Below are 20,133 nucleotides of genomic sequence, written 5' to 3'. Positions count from 1 at the left end.
TCACTCTTTTAACTGCCTTTTTTTTTCTGTTGCTTATAAACCTTTTTGTAGATTACTTAACACAAGAAAACCAAAAACAAAAATTAAAAACACAAGGATCCTAAAAAATATTTACAGAGATACCTTTGGGACTTCCTCCCAAGTGAGCTTGTTTAAAGTCTCTAGCTTGACTTTGCATACTCCTTATGCTTTGGGAGGGTCATAGAGATGCTTTGGAGACCCCTCTAGAATGTTTGGTCTAGCCAGATACTCTTTAACATTCTGCCCAGGTTCAATAAGAAAAGATCTTCTCTTCTTCATTATCCCCAACCTCTGTCTTGCTTTTCTTGGAGAAGAGATTTTAACTTTACTCTGGAGCTGCATGATTTGCCCTCTCATCTCCTCCAACATGGTTGTTAACTCCGTCATTGTATCCCTTAGAATCTTGGTTGTTTGGAGTTCAGACAAACTGTCAAGCGCGGGAGGACTTGTCTCTTGCGGTTGGCGATCAGGAAGCAGGTCTCGACGCTTAGGGAGGGTAACGATTGCACTCGAGTTGGAGAATGGTTGAGTGACACTTTGAGTTTTCTCTTTGGTTACCAAAACCTCTGTTTCTGCCTCGTTCACACCCTCAAAGATGTCAAACACAACAACAAGACCAACCGCATTCTTGTTCATTCGCCAACGTAACAAGGAACAAGAACAAATCAGTTGTTGTGGTACTTCTCCTTGGCATTGTGGTTGTGGTTTGATTGGAGCTTCCTGGAGGAGGAGCTTTTGGACTTTATTTGATTAGGAAAATGACTTAAAAAAAACTATTAGATTAAAAATTGTTGGGTTTAAAATTATTGGATTAAATAGATTTACGAAAACACTAATAATATTATATATTTATATCTATAATAAAATTTTATATTTCTAAGTTATTTATTTATTAAGTTTCAAACTAAAAAAAAGTTTCGGTAGTGTCTCCATAATGGAAATGGAGTTTCCATCGTGTTTCCAAATAGTAATTTCTAGAAATCGTGTTATTGTGTCTTGTTTCCGTGTTTCCAAGAGTTTCCGTTTCCGAAATGTTTTGGAAAGAGTTTCCATGCAACATAGTTAATACCCCTTCACAATAACCTTTTTAAAAAAATTGTATTAAAAATGAAATAGCATACAAAGATAACCTTAAGAAAACAAACTTAAACATTTTTATAATACCAAAAGTAACAAAAGAATTGTTGGATTAAAAATATATGAATACGTACTATTGGAATATTTTAGAGACCATCAAGTGATCAAGCTAGCCCTATTAACGGAGCGGATTTTCGGCTTTTTTTTGGGATATCCGTATCCGTTTTATTCATAATTTATTATTCATATTCGTATCCGAAAATTTTGGATATCCGTTAAAAATCCGATTATCCGCGAATATCCGGGGATATCCGTAAAAATAAATAAATAATTTACGTATTTTAAACTAAAATACAGTGTATTTTGTATAAAATACAGCATATTTTTGGAGAAAAATATCATATATCCGAATATAAATACTGGATATCCGTGAAAAAATGAATATCCGTTTTAAAATTTAGTATTATCCGTATCGGTATTCATATATAATAAAGGATATCTAGGAAAAAACGAATATTCGTTAACCATTTTAAAATTTAGCACTATTCTTATTTGTATCTGTATCTGTTTTATTTGCTATTTCACTATCTGTATCCGTATCCGTTTGTTCGGATATCTATGTTTTCAAAGCGGATTCGGATACGGATACTACAAACACAAAAATTGATTTTAAGGATATAGAAATTTTTTATCAATTCGTATCTGTATCCTTCTCTGCTTCTAATTTATTTTTCTAAAAGTATCACAAATTTTTTTCCGGGAATACTACAAACACAAAAATTGATTTTCAGGATGTAGAAATTTTTTTTTAACTCTAGCAGATTTTTTTTAAAAGCCCTTTAACTGCATTTATTAATGAGATTTGTCGTATACAGAGTTGAAATTAGAAAGAATATATAGTGGGATGGAATTATGCAATATGAAATCTGTGCCCGCAAATATTTGGGACTTAGCTAACTTATCAGCAAGAAAGTTTGCTGGACGTGACATCCATCTGAAAGCAACATTTTCAAATCTTGTAGCTAGCCCATCCTCGTAGTCGTATGTCTTGTATCCAATTGTAAAAATCAAATCTTGGACTATTACTATTGGATTTTAGAGGATTTTTTTTATCTAAACACACACAAATCTGAACCTCATAATTTTAAGTGGGATTGAAGAGAATTTTACGGTTAATTATAACAATTTTTTGAATTCACATAGAATCATAAAAATCATATAAAAACTCACTCAAATCAAATCCAATTCATTCAATTTATACCATAAGGAGTTAAGACAAAGACATTTCGTAGAGTTCTTACCAAAAAAAAAAGACATATCGTAAAGAACATCGTCGTTCGAAAGTTCTAACCTTATCATGTGTGTAGCCAAACAAAAAAAGGTTATGAAGATTTAATTTATTATACTCCGTCTTTGAGGCTGAACTCACCATTTATATCTTAATGCTGTTAAAATTTGAAAATGGATGATCCTGCTCGAAATAGGATTGGGTAAAGGAAAAAAAAGACATAATTGCGAAGCTGTCAACCCTAATTTTTCTCAAAGTTTGGAACCCAAATAAGCTCAGCAAACTGTCTCACACATAGGATGATTTATTAGTTCCTGGGTTTTATTGTGGTTGTACGTTACATCAAAATCAGACTTTTTTTTTTTGATAATAGAATACAAAATTGGGTAAAACAAACCAAAACTAGACTCTTACATATATTCATTTATGTTTTTTTATAATCAATTTCATATTAACGTAATAACGTTATTTTTCTTTTTCTTTTTTGTTGAAAATATTAGCGTTGTTGTTGCAGTATTTAACTTGAACATGATCTTAGCTGTGGATGTACCACGCACATTACTTTAAAACTATAATGTAAACATTATCTAAGAACTCACACAGTCACACCCATTCATGGCCAAAATATTGAAGTCATATCACATGAACAGCAGAACAGTTATTCAATAAGGTTAGGTGTGAGGTATAATATATAATGGATCATGTATATATGTACAAGCTGGCCTAATAAGTCCAGTCGATGCTTTATGATAACTCAATTCAGTTTTCTTGTGCTCCTCAACTACGTGCCGTTTGGCCGAGACAAAAGCATCATGCATTTTGAGAGCAACACGAGATATATGCTCCACATGTAAATGGCTCTATCTACACCAAGAATCATTAATGATAAGTTGATGATATAAACAAGTACTAGTCTTTAGACAGTTTTCATATCTCTAATTGTTTGGTTTGAATCATCGGTTTATCCAATTTTCCTGACTGCCTAAAAAATGTTTCGAACCGGTTTAATAAACCATTTTATCAAACCGACTATTTACCAAAACAAAGTGTTCAGAGGGATATTAATAATATTCGTAACGGTTGGTAATCATCGATCAAAAGCAACAAAACAAAATTGATAATGATCACAAAATATAGAAAGGTATTAATATAAAATTAGTAATGACCATCATATATGACAACTTGTTCATCCCAGGCTGTCACTAATTAGCCATCCTTAGACTTTTGTTCGTCCTTTGATTTTTTTTCCTTTTACAACATACAATGTAATAAACATGTCTATATACTACATTTACGAGTGTACAACATATATACGTATAGCATATGGATATAAATACATCTATATTTTTGTATTCACCGTACGTCCACCTTATGGTGGACGAATTTAATTATCTCTATATTAAAACGGATGTTTTAGGATCACTCCTGAATTATAAAATAAAAAAACCGGATGCTTTAACTTGTAATTCCCACTTGCATTCGAATTCTACATCTAATCATAAATACTAATCTTTTCTTAATCAACTATATATACTAACCTTTTTCTTATCAAAGAAAACACCTCTTGCAAAGTATCAAAAGTATCCATTTATATTTATATTTATGTGTATAATAAATAATCAAGTCATCAATTTCATTGTTTATTAGACTACTAAGTACCAACCCCCCCCCCCCCCCCCCCCCCCATTAATTAGTTGGGAGTTTTGTGACTAAGAGGTATGTGTTAGTGTCGGTTGTTACTCTAAGTAAGTATACATTTACATTCATAGTAAAGGCAAGATTCCAATCTTATCATTATTCATGCTTTGCAATTCTGATGTGAATCATATACTTTTCTTGGGGGAATTGTATATTGTTTTATCTTATACCTCATTATAATGTTATGCAACTAATTTTCTCATATATATCTTTTCCGAATATACGCAAATTAGGATCACACAAAACGTAAATAAAATATTAAAATCTAATTTTGTCGGCAAATATTTTGTCAAAATGACGTATTAACCCATCTCATTCCAACTAAGCCACAACTCATCACTAAACATTTCTCTCATCCATATATAAACCATTTAACTCCCAACCTCACTTTCCTACTAAACTCAAAACACACATAAATTCAAAACGCAATGGCCACCATTCATCTAACTCTAGCTCCTCTCCTCCTACTTATCCTCACCGCGGTCTTCCTCTCCACAGAGATAACTGCTCAACCCGCCGCTCCCGCCCCTGGCCCTGCCGGTCCCATCAACATCACAGCGATACTCGAAAAAGGCGGTCAGTTTGTTACATTTATCCGTCTTCTAAACACAACTCAAATCGGAAGCCAAATCAACATCCAACTCAACAGTTCATCTGAAGGCATGACCGTGTTAGCACCAACAGACAACGCGTTCCAAAACCTTAAACCCGGAACACTGAACAAGTTAAGCCCGGACGACCAAGTCAAGCTCATTCTTTACCATGTTAGTCCCAAATACTACACATTGGAGGATCTTCTCTCTGTAAGTAACCCGGTCAGGACTCAAGCTTCAGGTCGAGACGTTGGCGGGGTTTACGGGCTTAACTTCACCGGTCAAGGGAATCAAGTCAAAGTATCTACCGGTGTCGTTGAGACACGTCTCAGTACTTCATTAAGACAAGAACGTCCTCTAGCGGTTTACGTGGTGGACATGGTACTGTTGCCGGAAGAGATGTTCGGAGAGCGTAAGACCTCACCAGTGGCGCCTGCTCCGAAGAAATCAAAATCCCCTGATGTCTCGGATGACTCAGACTCCTCTAAGAAAGCAGCTGCTCCGACGGAGAAGTCTGGCTCCGGTGATATGAAGTCTGGATTAGGTTTTGGTCTTGGACTTGTTGTCTTGTCTTTGAAATTCCTCTTCTGAGTTTGTTTCTATATGTATGTTGATTTGTTTGTGCGGTTTGTAATAAGAAATTTATTTATCTGTTAAAATATGAATATATATAATGCATGATTTGGAAGCTATATTAAGAGTTACTGTATATACAGTTGATTACTAGTACTCAAATGATTTAATTACCATTTTCTAGAGAGTTCTGTATTTTTATTAATTTCTTACAATGTTTAGTTCTCTGCATAACTATCATTTTTGTCAATCAAGATTGTTAGCTAAATTTAATATCTAGCTGTAAAATTTGTCTCGAATATAGAAAGACAAAACCGTCAACATTTTTTTTTATTAGTCTGAATCCAACCAATACAAGAAAAGTGCTGTCGACATCTTGACCGTGTTAACATCTTTTTTTGTACGTGTTACTCAAGCAAAATATTTATTAATGGGCTTTATAGGCCCAATAAGCCTTCTGTAAGTACATTAACCGCCTTCTAGTTGTTGTTAATACATTAAAACCCTTGCTTCAATCTCCGATCGTTGCTTAAACCGTGACCTTCGCCGGCGATCAAGAGCTCACTTTAGGAGGTACGTCTCTTTCTCTCACTGTGTCTCCTCCGACGACCGTATCGCCATTTGCCTTTTTACTTAAGTTGGTTATAATCAAAAAGCACATAGCTAGGTCAAGTCAATCTTATGAACCCTTAATCTCATCGCATTAGCTTTGCAAGTGATTAGCTAAAGATGCCTTCAGATTCGTATGTATACTGATTCTGGTGAATTCGAGTTTCTTACTAATGTTACTGATATGTTTATTCTATTACGTCTTATAAAAACGAAATTTTTTAATTATCTTCTAATAACTCCTGAAGATTTTGGTTAATCTGATGATGGTGTAACATTCAATTCAAGAAGCATTTTAGTAATCAATCAGTAAATCTGATTAAATTTTAAAGTAATCGTTTCATTATTTCGTGTTTAATTAGGAAAAATGAATGTCAAACAAGTTCCAAACGTTCCTGGATCCCCTGCACTCTCTGCCTTGCTTAAGGTCGGTGTTATTGGTGGGCTTGGACTCTATTGCATTGCTAACAGCATGTATAACGTCGAAGGAGGACACCGTGCCATCGTGTTTAACCGGTTAACCGGTATCAAAGATAAGGTCTGTATTGTTTATGGAATTATATACTCTACTTACATCTCTCGATGCTACAAAAAAGGTTAAGGTTTTTTTTTGCTGTGGTTGTTTTTCAGGTTTATCCAGAGGGCACACATTTTATGATACCATGGTTTGAAAGACCAATTATCTATGATGTTCGTGCACGTCCTTACCTTGCGGATAGCCAAACTGGAAGTAATGATCTTCAAACGGTATGTGTGTGTTTGTAATAGTGGCCTTAGTACCTATTTTGATGTTGGTCTGTGTTTTTGTTATTTGAACTTATATGCCTGATCTGTGTTTCTTGTCTATATAGCTTCTTTTGTTTCTGATGCTATGGTTGGTGTTGTACAGGTTTCAGTTGGTCTTAGGGTTCTTACACGTCCTATGGGAGACCGCTTGCCCGAGATTTACAGAACACTTGGTGTGAATTACGGAGAGCGAGTTCTCCCTTCCATCATCAATGAAACACTGAAAGCAGTAGTGGCTCAGTACAATGCCAGCCAGCTCATTACACAGAGAGAAGTTAGTATCCCAGTATTCTCACTCTGATGTTCTAACTGCGACATTTTTGTGCTTTGTTTGTCAAAATCCTATGATGTTTGTGCTATCTCTCTTACAGGCTGTGAGCAGGGAGATACGCAATATTGTGACAGAGCGAGCATCTAAATTCAACATTGCTCTAGATGATGTCTCCATCACAAACCTCAGATTTGGCAAAGAGTTCACTGAAGCAATCGAGAAAAAACAAGTTGCGGCTCAGGAAGCAGAACGGGCTAAGTTCATTGTCGAAAAGGCTGAGCAAGACAAGAAAAGTGCTGTTATCCGCGCCCAGGTAATTTATCTGAATTTCTTTGACAGCATTATATGTCTATCGTTTATAAGTTGTGACATACCAATGTTATGATTCACAGGGAGAAGCTAAGAGTGCTCAACTCATTGGCCAAGCTATTGCGAACAACGAAGCTTTCATCACTTTGAGGAAGATTGAAGCTGCGAGAGAGATTGCTCAGACCATAGCAAAATCGGCCAACAAGGTTTACCTAAACTCCAGCGATCTTTTACTTAATCTCCAAGCAATGAACTTGGAGCCTAGCCCTAACACGTAGAGAAAAAAAAAAGTCACTTCGCTTTGTCCCCAAAATGGCCCTTTTGCTCTTTCTCCAGATTTGTTCGTCAACAATTCTACAATTATAAGGTTTAGTTCATTTAGTTGTATCTTGTTATAGCTATTTTATGGATTCGTTTTGAGATTTGAACAGAGATTTTTTATAGATAAACAAAGTAATATTCTCATTCACCTATGTTATACAAAAAGGTGCAAGTTAACAAATATATCAAATCGTGTCCAACCAAGAATCAAACTCATCTAAAACTTTGGATTTTCCAACTGATGGGGAAGAAGAGGTCTGGTTCTGCTGTGGTTTGATCGATGATGAAGTACTTTCGAGCAAATCATCAAGAACATCATCAAAACCCGTTGTGTGAAGCTTTTGACCTGATAAGTTGGCTGGATTGTTGTATGGTTCTGCGCTACTATGAAAGTTGAGAAGAGAATCCAGCTCTGTCTCAAAAGCTGAGGATTTTTGGACAGAAGGATTCTGATTGGAAGTACTTGAGGCATCATTGACCACCGGCTTAGGCTGGGTATGTGGTTCACTGACGTTGTTGAGGAGAAAATCTAGATCGTCTTCAATCGCTGAAGATTTCACTGACTCGTCTGCGAGTATTGGTATGTCCTTAACTTGATCCTGAGACTCGGCTTCCAAGACTGATGATACTCCTTGTGCGGCGACCTTTACCTTTCCACTGGATTCTTGTTGAGCCGGCTTATTTAGCCTCGTTAACACAGCTTCTGTGTCTTCTTCATCACAGCTCGCTTTTGATTGGGATGTACACTGCACAACCCATAATATCAAATATGTCAAACATAGAGCCTAGCGTTGATTATAAAAGTTGTCTAGATCCAGTAAGTACCAGCTCGGGCAGAGGCAAAAGATCAGGTTCAATGTAGAGTCTCTCGTGCAAGTCCACTTTCTCAAGTGTTTCTGCCAGAGCATTCAAATTCAAGGAGAGGAATCCAGGCTTCACTTAAGAAAAGTCGTCGAAGCAAGAGTGAGACAAATTAGCAAGTTAACGACAGTGCTAAACCGAGAAAACAAGAGTAACATTACCTCCTGATATGAAGCTGATCCGTCTTCTTCCACAACAAAGTTATCATCTTCCATCCATGAAAGTATACCTTCCCTTCTAGCCGAGATCATAGATCCAACAACACGACTAAATTCATCTGCAACAATTCATACATTTGAATACTTTGTGCCAACAACAAACAGGAACAAAGACAAACAAACATGTTCCAATTTCGATACCATACCGTGCAAAAGATCGTCTAACGATGATAAACAATCTGAACTGACATCAATCTTAGATTGAGACTCAGCTTGAGCTTCACATAACAAATGCAAATAATCAGCTCCTTTGCTTTTTGGTATTGTAACATCCGTAGTAGTTTGGTTTATAGACGAATCCTCAGCTGCATCAAGCTCATCATCATCATACCGATCCCAATTCGAAGGGAGGGCAGAGACTCGTCGAGATTGAACCGGAGTCTTGGTTTGGTTTCCTTGAAGCTTCTCCTGATTCTTCTCTGAAACTACGGGACCTTTCGGCTTATGAACCGAATGCGATTTCTTGTTGTGGTGTTGAGTATGAGCTCTTTTGGATTTAGCCAGTGATTTTGAGTCCATTGCAGAGGAATTGAGCAACTGAATCAAAAAAAAAAAAAAAAAAAAAAAATCAAAGCTTTCTGAGAAATTGCAAATTGAGAAACTGAACCAAAATTAGGGTTTCTACGACAACACATCATCGGTAAAGTTCGATTCCCAATCAAAATATTCAAAGACTAATCTAAGCAAAAGCCAAAAGGAATCACAATAGAATGATCATAGCTAGGTTTTGTTCTTTTAAATGTTAGATCAAACAAAACTTACCTGTAGAAACGAACTAAAGGAAGATTGAAGTAGCTTTTGATTTTGAGGAATTTGAGAAGGAGAGTAAAGAACACGGCGCTGAGCGACGAAGAAGAAGAAGAAACAGAAACAATCGAGATTCGATAAATACGACATCATTTCTGATCAACTATAATTGGGCCATAAAGCCCATTATCTTACACCCTAAACATTTTTTTTTCTTTCACGAATGCATTGAAGATTTGATCATTGTGTCTTTCTTTCTAGTGGAAAGAGTTGTTCTTCTAGTTCCTGTGGGTATTTAGGCATTCTGAAAACAGTATTTCGAGACTTGGAGATGAGGCTTCCATTTTAAAGTGTTCATTTGGATGTTCTTCTTTAGTGATGGTGCAATTTAGAACGTTTAGTTTGGACTAGGGGTGGACAAGACCAATACCGTTTGGTTTTGATTCAATTTTTTTTGGTTTTTCAATTGTTATATAAAAGTATAAAACCATTGGTTGTTTGGTGCTCTTTTTAGTTTAATAACTAACTTTTAAGTTTTAACATATAAATAAATGATGTTTTATCTATTGTTACAATTATTATTAAAAAGATGTATATCGAGTTTGGTAATAAGTATATATAATATTAAAACTATAATTTTTTTATTTACGTGAAAATTTGGTTTATCTAGTTGCGGTTTTTTTTGGCCCACTCCAAGTCTTTTTTTTAACTAGAAAGGCAAAGATATTCATGTAAGAAAAAAAAAGAAATGTTCCTACGATTGGCATGAAAGCTTATTATAGTCTTTTTCTTGGGAAAGATTGGTGATTGCAAGCATGACATTTACAATGTTTCAAGCATTTGGGAAACGCTTTGGCACAAAGCTTCATATCACAGTTTATGTTTTAATATATGCTTTTACGAGCCATGAATTAAGGGATCAAGTTGGATGCCAGAAAAGAAATACAACTATGGAATGGATCAAAGTGGACCAAAGTCTGACCATATTTGATAAGGTCCGATATTATATAACTTGTCTTTTCTATTCTATCTGTTGTTGTTCCATCCATATGTATATATAGTATTATTAACGTCAATGTCTTATTTTATTATTCACTTCACTCAATGATTCAAATTGACAGTGAGGGAAAATAAGAAATCGTTATTATATTATTTTTTCGACTGTGAGCAGTATATTTAACTAAGAAATCTAAACAATGGAGATTTTCAATACGATATTAAATTATTCTGACTTCTGAGTATATATAATGGCAAAATGAAATATTTAATTATGTGTGTGACAGTTAACAACTACTTATATTTTTAGAGATAATACTATCTATTTCTCTATTAGCACTAACTATATAATGGATAGACCGAGTATCATCTATCAACTTTGTGGAAAAGGTTGGAGAGTGTGACTTTATCTTTTAGTTACTTTTATAACCCATGAAAGAGAATCTTAATTAAGGTCCCATTTCATTTTTCACACGAAGTTGCATGGAAAAGTTAACAGCTTATATAGACCCTCTACATATCTACTTGCTAAAATATATATATATACATTTTTTTTTCTAACATAAGAAATTACGACTATCGTATTTATTTAGTGATCGTGTTATATTCCCTTATTCAGGAACCAAAGGAGCAGGTTCTCAACTCACACAAAACCAAAAAAAAAAAAAAAAAAACATGTGACTTTGAGATTTATTTTATAGTTCTACTTCTTGTTGTAGTGTTTTGGCTAAAAACATAAATGAACATAAGCGTTCACCCATTCAAACTGTCGCTTATTTATTAGCTGAATTGCGGTGTATTCTTTGGTCTCTGATTTCCAAGCTGCTATGTATAGCAACAATTAACATATTTCAAGTAATCAATATATAACGTTAATTCATCTCGAATTCTTGTTCAAAAATCATGTGAGCTATATAATCGAAAAATTCCTTGAAAATCATACAAAATAAGACCAGCTAATGTATTTAATGTATAAAACCACATGTAGTTACGTTCATATAATCACCCTTGATCGGTGGTCTTCCTATATTAATTTTTTAGCAAGCAATATTCAGTTTTATTAATTACTTTAGGATATATATTGGTAATAGAAAAGTCAAGAAACAAAATGGTTTTTTGTCTTGTAAGTATTGTCTATAGTGATTGACCTTATGTATTGGATTGGTCACTATATGAGTAAACACAAGAACGCCATTATCATTCACTAAATGACATATGTATACTTTTAACTCTAATCGTATCTTATTTATATGATATATATCGCCAAATTTTAATGCCATGAATCTATTATTTGTCTTCTTTGAGATGTCGTTTATTGATCGCAACATTGTCCATTTATACTTACTTTATACTCGTCTATATATATACTCATACGACCCCTTAACTTTGAACCCTAATTCTAGACTATGAGTCAAACCTTAAAACAAATTCGCACTAGCCTGAAATTTAATGACCGCTAGCTATAGCTATAACTAGCCGTATGATATAGTTTCTTTTTAGTTTGAGGAAGTTCTAGCGTATTTTGGAGCCATTTCGAGAAGTGGACACTCCCTTTCCATTCAAAAATCGAACTAGAGATTCTAAAAACGCTGTTTTTTGAAATACTAGTTAGCCGTATGTATTTATGTATATATGATACATATACATACGCATTAATTTCTCTATTGCAAGGTTGGTAAATTGTATATATATATATATATATATGATTATATATGTTAGTTAAATAGGGATATCTCTGCGTTTTAACCTAATAATGCATCTGCAAAAAAGTATATATTCTTCTACTTTATTATGAACCAAGAGCATGTGGTATATCTGTAATGTACCCTCTAGATCCACATCTTGTCTTGCTTTGCAATATTATCTATTTCTATTTATTTTCATTTAACTTCTTAGGAGATAAAATCATAAAACCGTGAGTACTCTCAATCCTCCACGGTCAGTTTTGGTTTTTTTATAAACTATAAATGCACACACACAAGTTTAATTTAATCTTCATAATTTTTCCGAGCCAAAATATATATACTGATTACTTATCTGTCTTGACATCTTTTTATATATGTGAACAATACTATACATTATAAGGTCTTGAAATTTGTGGGAGAATATTCTGGTGCCACCAGAGTTCAAGAAGAAAAATCCAAAACTTTAATAATAAAAAAAGTTTACCAGTTTTTAACACAAAAAGGACACTCTTAAAAACATCATTACATTATGATTAAAGTTTAATTGTACTCAAAAAGAATTGTTAAGTAAGTCAGCCCACAAGCAGTCGACTTCCAAAACCTTACCTGCCTTTTGTCAGTTCTATGTCTCACCTTTATTCCTTTCTAGTTAAACGATGAAAATTTCACGTCTTAGCTTAGGGCAAGACTAAACTACGTAGATATAGTTAATTAATTTTTATTTGTTAGATGATCGATATGAATGAAAAAAAAATCATGCATCAGTTGCAATATTGACCTCCTAACGGGGGGGCATGCCTCAATACATTAAGTGGTGTACTATATAAGTGTATATGTTCGTTCCCCCCCCCCCCCCCCCCCCCGTTAGGAGGTCAATAAAATTGTTTCATTAAAACCGTGTTCATGTTACCATGTACAAAGAGATTATATCTCAAGTTAGAGATGTAGAGTTGATTAATTAACAAAAAGAAGAATAAGATAAAATACAGCTTAGGAATTGGCATGACTGTCAATAATTCAATATGTAATGATGATTAATGTAAACTAGAAGTTCAGATTGATGATATTCCAGAAGACAATGATTTACATATAGCATGAGATGTAAATGAATTTCGCAAAGATTTGTGACCAATATATTCTTATGTATATGTATATACTTTTTTCCAAAAGAAAAATACGCTTTGTCACTTGACTCACTTTCTTAAAGAAAAAGAGGTGGAAAAAAGGAGAAAATTTATCATAGAAAAAGCAAGAAAAAAAATTATTGTAAGAAAAAAAAGCAAGAAAAATTATACATTTATCTACCGTTTTCAATAATTGCCAATATTTTCTCAAATCCAAAAACAAATATTCATTACAAAAAAAAATGTTAATGAAGAGATAATATAAATATATAGGTAGCGAAATCAATCTAAGAATTATATGATCAGAAGAGTTTGATTTCAGCTAACTTCATCGTAGTAATAAAATCACTTTCGTCATAAAGAAAAGTTCGATTTTACTGTCGAGTGAACTCTTAATGAATGTCTAAATGTATCTTAGGTATTTTTTGTCGTATGTTGTTGGACTATACCTAAAGAGCACGTGCATGGTACACGTGCATCGCAGGCTTTGTTCGACAAACAAGAGATTTAACCAACGCCGTAGGATCTGTTTTACTTCTTTCATATATACTGATGAATAATTTTGATTCATATGAATGACTATATCTACATATATGATACATCTGATGGATGGGATTGATCCAGTTGCCTGTGTTTTTTTTTAAGTCAATCCAATCCTTGCAAAGAAAATAGTGATCTTTGCACCCCAAAAAAAAAAAATAGTGATCAAAATAGTTATAATTTCTTTATAATCACTCACTAATTAATAAACCTAAGCAATATGTAAAAATTAAATAAGCCTTTTTTCATTTTTCATTTTACTTTTAATGTTAAGTTGTTTATATATAACCTTCAAAATCAGCAGTCTTTAGTTATTCTAACATGGAAACATTAGTACAATTCATAAATCATATAATTTTATGATTTTATTTTGATTTTTGGATAAAGTGATTGTATTTTAGTGTAACTATAGATGTATATTGGTTTGTAAACATTATTCATTTTAGGTAAATTTACGAGTACAGAAAATCTTATATTAGTAAGAAAAGAAAATAGGAACTATAAGTTAACATGAGCAATAGGAACAAAAAGTAAGTAATTATTGGACAGAAAAAAATGGAGAAGAAAAGGCAACACAAATAACGGGATCATCATTCTAAATAGAAAAGGCAGAAATATCAAACCTTCGATGTGTCATAACGCACTACCACATCAAAATTCAAAAAAAAAAAAAAAATTAACTAGTAGTTAGTTCAAAAAAAAAAAAAAGCCTACTCAAACGGCTAATTGCATATTTATGCATCATACAACATCAATATTAATCCTTATTTTTTGTTTATTAAATTGATTTATTTCTTCCAAATTCGAGGCAAGCTGTTACTTTTAAGTTCATTTTTTTCATGTTAAGTATCTTTCAAAATGTAGAATTCAAATCTCATATTTAGCATATAATTTTATTGCATAATGTTTTATCCAAAAAAAATTTTTAAAAACAATCATATAAATTATATTTTATTCTAAAATTATAGTATAAATAAAAAAGATTTCAACCCGTGTTCTAGCACGGGTCCTAATCTAGTAATGACATAAAACGAAGACCAAACAAACAACTTGTTTCATACTACATTTTATAATTGATAGTGAAATTGCAAATGCAGAGGCATGGCAACTTGCAAGGCATGGCAATTTTTTTGCTATGATGCTATCACTTTCAGCTTATGATTTTCCACCGCCATCGACTTTGCCATCTTAAAATAATCTGATAAAGAGGGGGAAAAATACAATTTAACCTTTTATTTTAATCAAAATGGCTGCAACAGTTTAACAGATCAAGGTAGACACCCTCACACACATTGATATATAGGAACTAATATAGAGTGGTATAGGTTAAGACAAAAGCCATATATAAGTGGAGAACCCAATCTATCTTTGTCTTTGTTGTTTTTTTCCTTCTCTCATTCATAGTTAACTTGCAGATTTCTTAGTATCACTAATCCTTTTCTTATATTACTCTTTTGTCTCCTTCCCATCTCTCTCTCTATCTCTCTCTCAGCTATATACAAAAACATACTTTTAATTTCTCTTCCAAATAAGTCAAGAACCCAGAAGGTGACATGACGACAGGTGAAGTTCTTCAAACAATCTCTAGTGGATCAGGCTTTGCTCAGAGCTCATCAACTACTCTGGATCATGATGAATCCCTCATCAATCCTCCTCTTGTTAAGAAGAAGAGAAATCTCCCTGGAAATCCTGGTAATTATTTATTTTAATTAAATATAAGCAGCTTGATCATCACCTAAAAAGAAAACCCTAGAATCTTTGTTCTACTTTTCCCCCTAATTAATTAATTTTATTTCTTGATCGTTTTGTCCTGGATCTTGACCTATATATACCAAAAGTATTATATTTCTGCATGAGTTATATATGATCATTGGATCATCAAGTTTAATTAATGTGTAGAAGACGAGGCCTTTCTTAATGAAAATGTTTCTATGATCCATATTAAGAGTTTTTTTCTTAGAACTTTTATTGGTTTCCATGAGAATATATATTTACATCTCCTTTATTATTATTTTTGCCCCATAGAGAAAAAGCAAATACGTTTTTTTGACTAAAATACATATGCATGATCCGATCAAAAAAATTTGTTTTCCTATTTGACCTAGTAACTGAAACCACACAAATGTAAATGATCCACTTAGATCCGGAAGCTGAAGTGATAGCTTTATCTCCCAAGACGTTGATGGCTACGAATCGGTTCCTATGCGAGATCTGTGGCAAAGGTTTCCAAAGAGACCAAAACTTACAGCTTCATCGACGAGGACACAATCTTCCATGGAAGTTGAAGCAGAGGACAAGCAAAGAAGTGAGGAAACGTGTCTACGTTTGCCCCGAGAAGACATGCGTACACCATCACTCCTCTAGAGCTCTAGGCGATCTCACCGGAATCAAAAAGCATTTCTGCCGGAAACATGGCGAGAAGAAGTGGAAGTGCGATAAATGTGCCAAGAGATACGCAGTCCAATCTGATTGTAAAGCTCATTCCAAGACTTGTGGTACTAGAGAGTACCGTTGCGACTGTGGCACCATATTCTCCAGGTACAATTTTTTTTTTCTATCAACCCCACAATTAAACTTAACTAAACTTCATGTGAACTCTCTCTAAATAGTAAATACACACACACATATATACTGTTGTCTTTTGTATTGATCATGTCCGAAAAGCTATTCTTTAGTAGCTTTATAGTGCCTAAATCTTTGTTTTTGTCAACATCTAGTTTGATTAAGTTTTATAAGTATGTTTTTGTCATTTTCTATGTGTTTTGTTATATCTTCTTGAAGTAGGGTAAAGTTTCTCGCTTGGGAAATTTATAATACCCATGATGAACATATAACACATAAGCTAGATATCATAATATGTTCAAATAACTAAAGCGAGTATATATATATGCGTGTATGGTTCAAAATGGTAACATTAATTTTTACTTAATATGCCGAAAAAGTGTCAACACGATATTCGATGTTACGGAAATTTGTACTTAGCCGTTCTACTTTTACTGCTGAACCTTAAAAAAAGGTGTTAATATAAATGTTGATTGTGGTTGAAACAGGCGTGACAGCTTCATCACTCATAGAGCTTTTTGCGATGCCTTAGCGGAAGAAACGGCTAAGATAAACGCAGCGTCTCATCTCAACGGTTTGGCCGCCGCTGGAGCCGCAGGACCTGTTAATCTCAACTATCAATATCTCATGGGAACACTAATCCCACCGCTTCAACCATTTGTACCTCTACCGCAAACAAATCAAAACCATCATCATCAACATTTTCAGCCGCCACCTGCGTCGTCCTCATCCCTCTCCCTATGGATGGGACAAGACATGGCGCCGCCTCAACCGCAACCGCAAGACTACGACTGGGTTTTTGGAAACGCTAAGGCGGCGGCGTCTGAGTGCATTGATAACAACAATAATCACGATGAGCTCATTACACAAACCGCAAACGCAAGTTCGACCACTACTACTACTCTCTCTGTCCCTTCTTTGTTCAGCAACGACCAATCTCAAAACGCAAACGTAAATGCAAACGCGAACATGTCGGCAACAGCGTTACTACAGAAAGCAGCTGAAATTGGCGCCTCTTCGATGACAACGGCGGCTACCAACGATCCTTCAACGTATCTTCATAGTTTCCCGCTTAAATCTTCAGATCAGACCACCACTTACGACGCCGGCGAAAAGTTCTTTGCGTTGTTCGGATCTAACAACAACATTGGACTAATGAGTCATAGTCTTGATCAGGAGACTGAGAACGCTAGAAATGACGTTACGGTTGCGTCTGCAATGGATGAGTTACAGAACAACCCCTGGAAACGTAGAAGGGTTGATGGAGGAGGGGAAGGAGGAGGAGGGCAAACTCGGGACTTCCTTGGGGTGGGTGTACAAACATTGTGCCATCCGTCGTCTATCAATGGTTGGATTTGAAACAGTTTAATAAAGTTTCTGAGGTCAATGCATAAATAACGAAAAAGAAAAAGGAATCTTTTGTAATTTCCACCATTTTCTAAAGAACACATATGGTAATGGAAGTTGTTTCCTTTAATTAATTCAAGATTTTATTTAAAGCTTATGATATATATGTGTAATGTCATCAGTAAATGAATATCTTAAATCTTTAAGATATATTTGGCGCGTCGCTCAGAACTGATCCCTCACATGAGTTCATTTGAGTCAATCTTTTTTGGTTGTTGATTAAAAAAAAAAAAATCATGTATATATATTCTTCGAGTATACATGTTTCCAATTGGAATACTCTGACGGACATATATATAACAAGACGTTTAGAAATTAGAATAATACTGTATTTATTTCTTTAGAGGGTATACAACAAATATTTTAAGACATGTAACCTACACTCGAGGGTTATAATTTAATTAATTATTACTATTTTCTAAAAACTTATCAAAAGGTTTAACTAATATTTTAACTTTCACCAATAGTTAAGCTTTTTAAAGTTTTCGTATTCAAAACCCCCTCCCTCCCTTAATATTGTTTTGTTTTATACTCCACTCATCTCTATTATATTCATCTTCTAATTTCACTATTTATCTCATTCATCTAAAGAATCAACTTTATTCAATTGGTGTGGGTAATGCTATGTATGGTGTTAAAACTCTTTTTCATGGGATGCATGGTCTATAGTCGAATTAATCATTTAAATGGGAAATATGGTGTAAAAGGCTAAGGATTTATAATGAAAGTTTGAACATCGTCATTTAACCCAAAATACATAAAGTTGAATAAGTTGTATATATTATCGATTAGTGGATTGATTCACGTATATATTGGGTCAAGGAATAAAGGCATTCAATGAAATAATCTGGTTTTATAGGCATATTCGGTGCAGAAGATAAAGTGAAGATCCATGCATATTCTCCATTAAAGAGTAAGAAAGGTATTTTCTTCTTGTATGCAAAGAATATACAAAAACAAAAAGCATATATAGAGTGGAGAAGTGGTGGCTGTGGGGACAATGAAAGGTGGAGACTTTCGGAGCTCAATTATTTATATCCTAACCCTAACTCGAAGGCAAAATTTTGCATACTTTATAGTGGAGGAAAAGAATAGGAAAAGAGAAAAAGCTTGATATTCCTAGCTTAGGCTTTTTCCACCTTTTATCTTATCTCCCTTTTGCTCTCATGAAGAAAATTAGATTCAGTCATACCTACATTACATGTTATAATTATGTAAAGATAACTCGATAAGTTTATGTTTGGGCAAAAGTAATCAGATTTGTTTAGAAACTACGGAAACAATAAATAGAGGTTGAATAGTCATTTTTATTAATCAATGTATCGAACTCAAATACAAGAGTTTAAGGCACAACGAGTCAATTTAGAAACTTTAGCTTTGCTTTGGAATTGAGTCGTGTGACTATGCTTCTGGTTTCTTGTTTCGCTCTCGATTTCATGTGGTATTATGTTGATACCGTTCCCTTTTTATAGATAAGTTTTTTTACCCTAATCCTCATGGGATTTGGATTTAAGTAACCCCTCTAGATGAGATAAAGCCATTTCAAATATTCTCTACAAGAGATAGACTCGAATATTCTCTTAACAATGTCGGTAGCCATATCCTGTTGCGGTCCGTATTGACTTATTGCCTACCGTTACGGTCCGTTATCGTTACGGCCCATATTGACTCAGTGTTCATCGTTACGACTTACGGTCGGTATTGACTCAATGTTATAGAGAATGCATAATTCTCTATTATTTATAGAATATATCGTAATTATAATAGAATTTATTTATAATTATGCCCAACACTTTACTCCAAAAAAGGAAGAACATAATTAAAAAATAAAAAAATCTTTAAATACATTTTTAAAGTTTTCTTTGAAATTTATCGACAATAGGAAGCTTGTTCGATGATATTATAAAAATTAGGAAAGCTTTTTATGTTATATATACATATATATATATATATATTAGTTGTCAACACGATATATTATATTATTTTCTATCGTGTATGCATTATTTAAGAGAAAATGTAAAATATGTACAAGATAGTTTTGAAAATAATAATAATGAAAATTCTGATTGTTTTAATGACAATAAGAAAGCTACTCATTATAAGGTTAAAGTTCTATACATGATAATTAAAGTTCTATACATGATAATTAAAGTATCCTACTCTCAGTCATAAATCATAGGTCACAACTATGTTATTGTCTCGATAGCCTTTACCAAGCTGATTCTAACCATGATCATCAATTTTTTTTTTTTGAAAAGAAATCAGCGTTATTATAATACAATTAATCATGTAATTTTGTTACTTAATGCTTGTCACCTATAATATCACACATATTTTTCACCAAACTCAGTAATTTTTGAAGTCATACCAACCTACTTTTACTAAGCAAATATGATAGTTTGTGTCTAGGCAGCCAGCAGCTTGGCCAAGTTGTGCCTAAGCATCAT

At 33.8% G+C, this 20,133-nt stretch overlaps 4 protein-coding genes across 5 annotated transcripts; 3 read left to right on the top strand and 1 right to left on the bottom strand.

The window, feature by feature from the left end:
• Nucleotides 1-4,419: 4,419 nt before the first annotated feature.
• LOC104725028 (fasciclin-like arabinogalactan protein 13) lies at nt 4,420-5,369 on the top strand. Its single transcript, XM_010443623.3, has one exon. The coding sequence runs from the start codon at nt 4,513-4,515 to the stop codon at nt 5,266-5,268; it is 756 nt and encodes a 251-aa protein (XP_010441925.1). The 5' UTR covers nt 4,420-4,512; the 3' UTR covers nt 5,269-5,369.
• A 376-nt stretch (nt 5,370-5,745) lies between these two features.
• On the top strand, nt 5,746-7,694 carry LOC104728611 (prohibitin-7, mitochondrial). The gene is made up of 6 exons (XM_087475808.1): nt 5,746-5,823; nt 6,222-6,397; nt 6,490-6,606; nt 6,749-6,919; nt 7,017-7,229; nt 7,309-7,694. Exons 2-6 carry the CDS (start codon nt 6,227-6,229, stop codon nt 7,501-7,503), a joined length of 867 nt encoding a protein of 288 aa, XP_087331934.1. The 5' UTR covers nt 5,746-5,823; nt 6,222-6,226; the 3' UTR covers nt 7,504-7,694.
• LOC104728610 (protein ECERIFERUM 16) lies at nt 7,640-9,636 on the bottom strand. 2 transcript variants are annotated; one of them, XM_087475806.1, is made up of 5 exons: nt 9,388-9,636; nt 8,772-9,162; nt 8,569-8,684; nt 8,372-8,479; nt 7,640-8,292 (listed from the first exon to the last, which is right to left on the bottom strand). In XM_087475806.1, the coding sequence occupies exons 1-5, from the start codon at nt 9,523-9,525 to the stop codon at nt 7,732-7,734; spliced, it is 1,314 nt and encodes a 437-aa protein (XP_087331932.1). In that variant the 5' UTR covers nt 9,526-9,636; the 3' UTR covers nt 7,640-7,731. The 2 variants fall into 2 exon arrangements, with proteins under 2 accessions (XP_087331932.1, XP_087331933.1); XM_087475807.1 differs by having other exon boundaries at nt 8,372-8,442; nt 9,388-9,626.
• A 5,138-nt stretch (nt 9,637-14,774) lies between these two features.
• On the top strand, nt 14,775-17,786 carry LOC104725026 (zinc finger protein NUTCRACKER-like). Its single transcript, XM_010443621.2, has 3 exons — nt 14,775-15,409; nt 15,859-16,255; nt 16,768-17,786. The coding sequence occupies exons 1-3, from the start codon at nt 15,271-15,273 to the stop codon at nt 17,636-17,638; spliced, it is 1,407 nt and encodes a 468-aa protein (XP_010441923.3). The 5' UTR covers nt 14,775-15,270; the 3' UTR covers nt 17,639-17,786.
• The last annotated feature ends 2,347 nt before the right edge of the window (nt 17,787-20,133 follow it).

Source organism: Camelina sativa, chromosome 11 (genome assembly GCF_030686135.1).
Source record: "Camelina sativa cultivar CO46 ecotype springtype chromosome 11, ASM3068613v1".
Lineage (NCBI taxonomy): Eukaryota > Viridiplantae > Streptophyta > Magnoliopsida > Brassicales > Brassicaceae > Camelina > Camelina sativa.
Note: the sequence above shows the minus strand (reverse complement) of the source record. Positions and strands in the feature narration are given on the sequence as shown.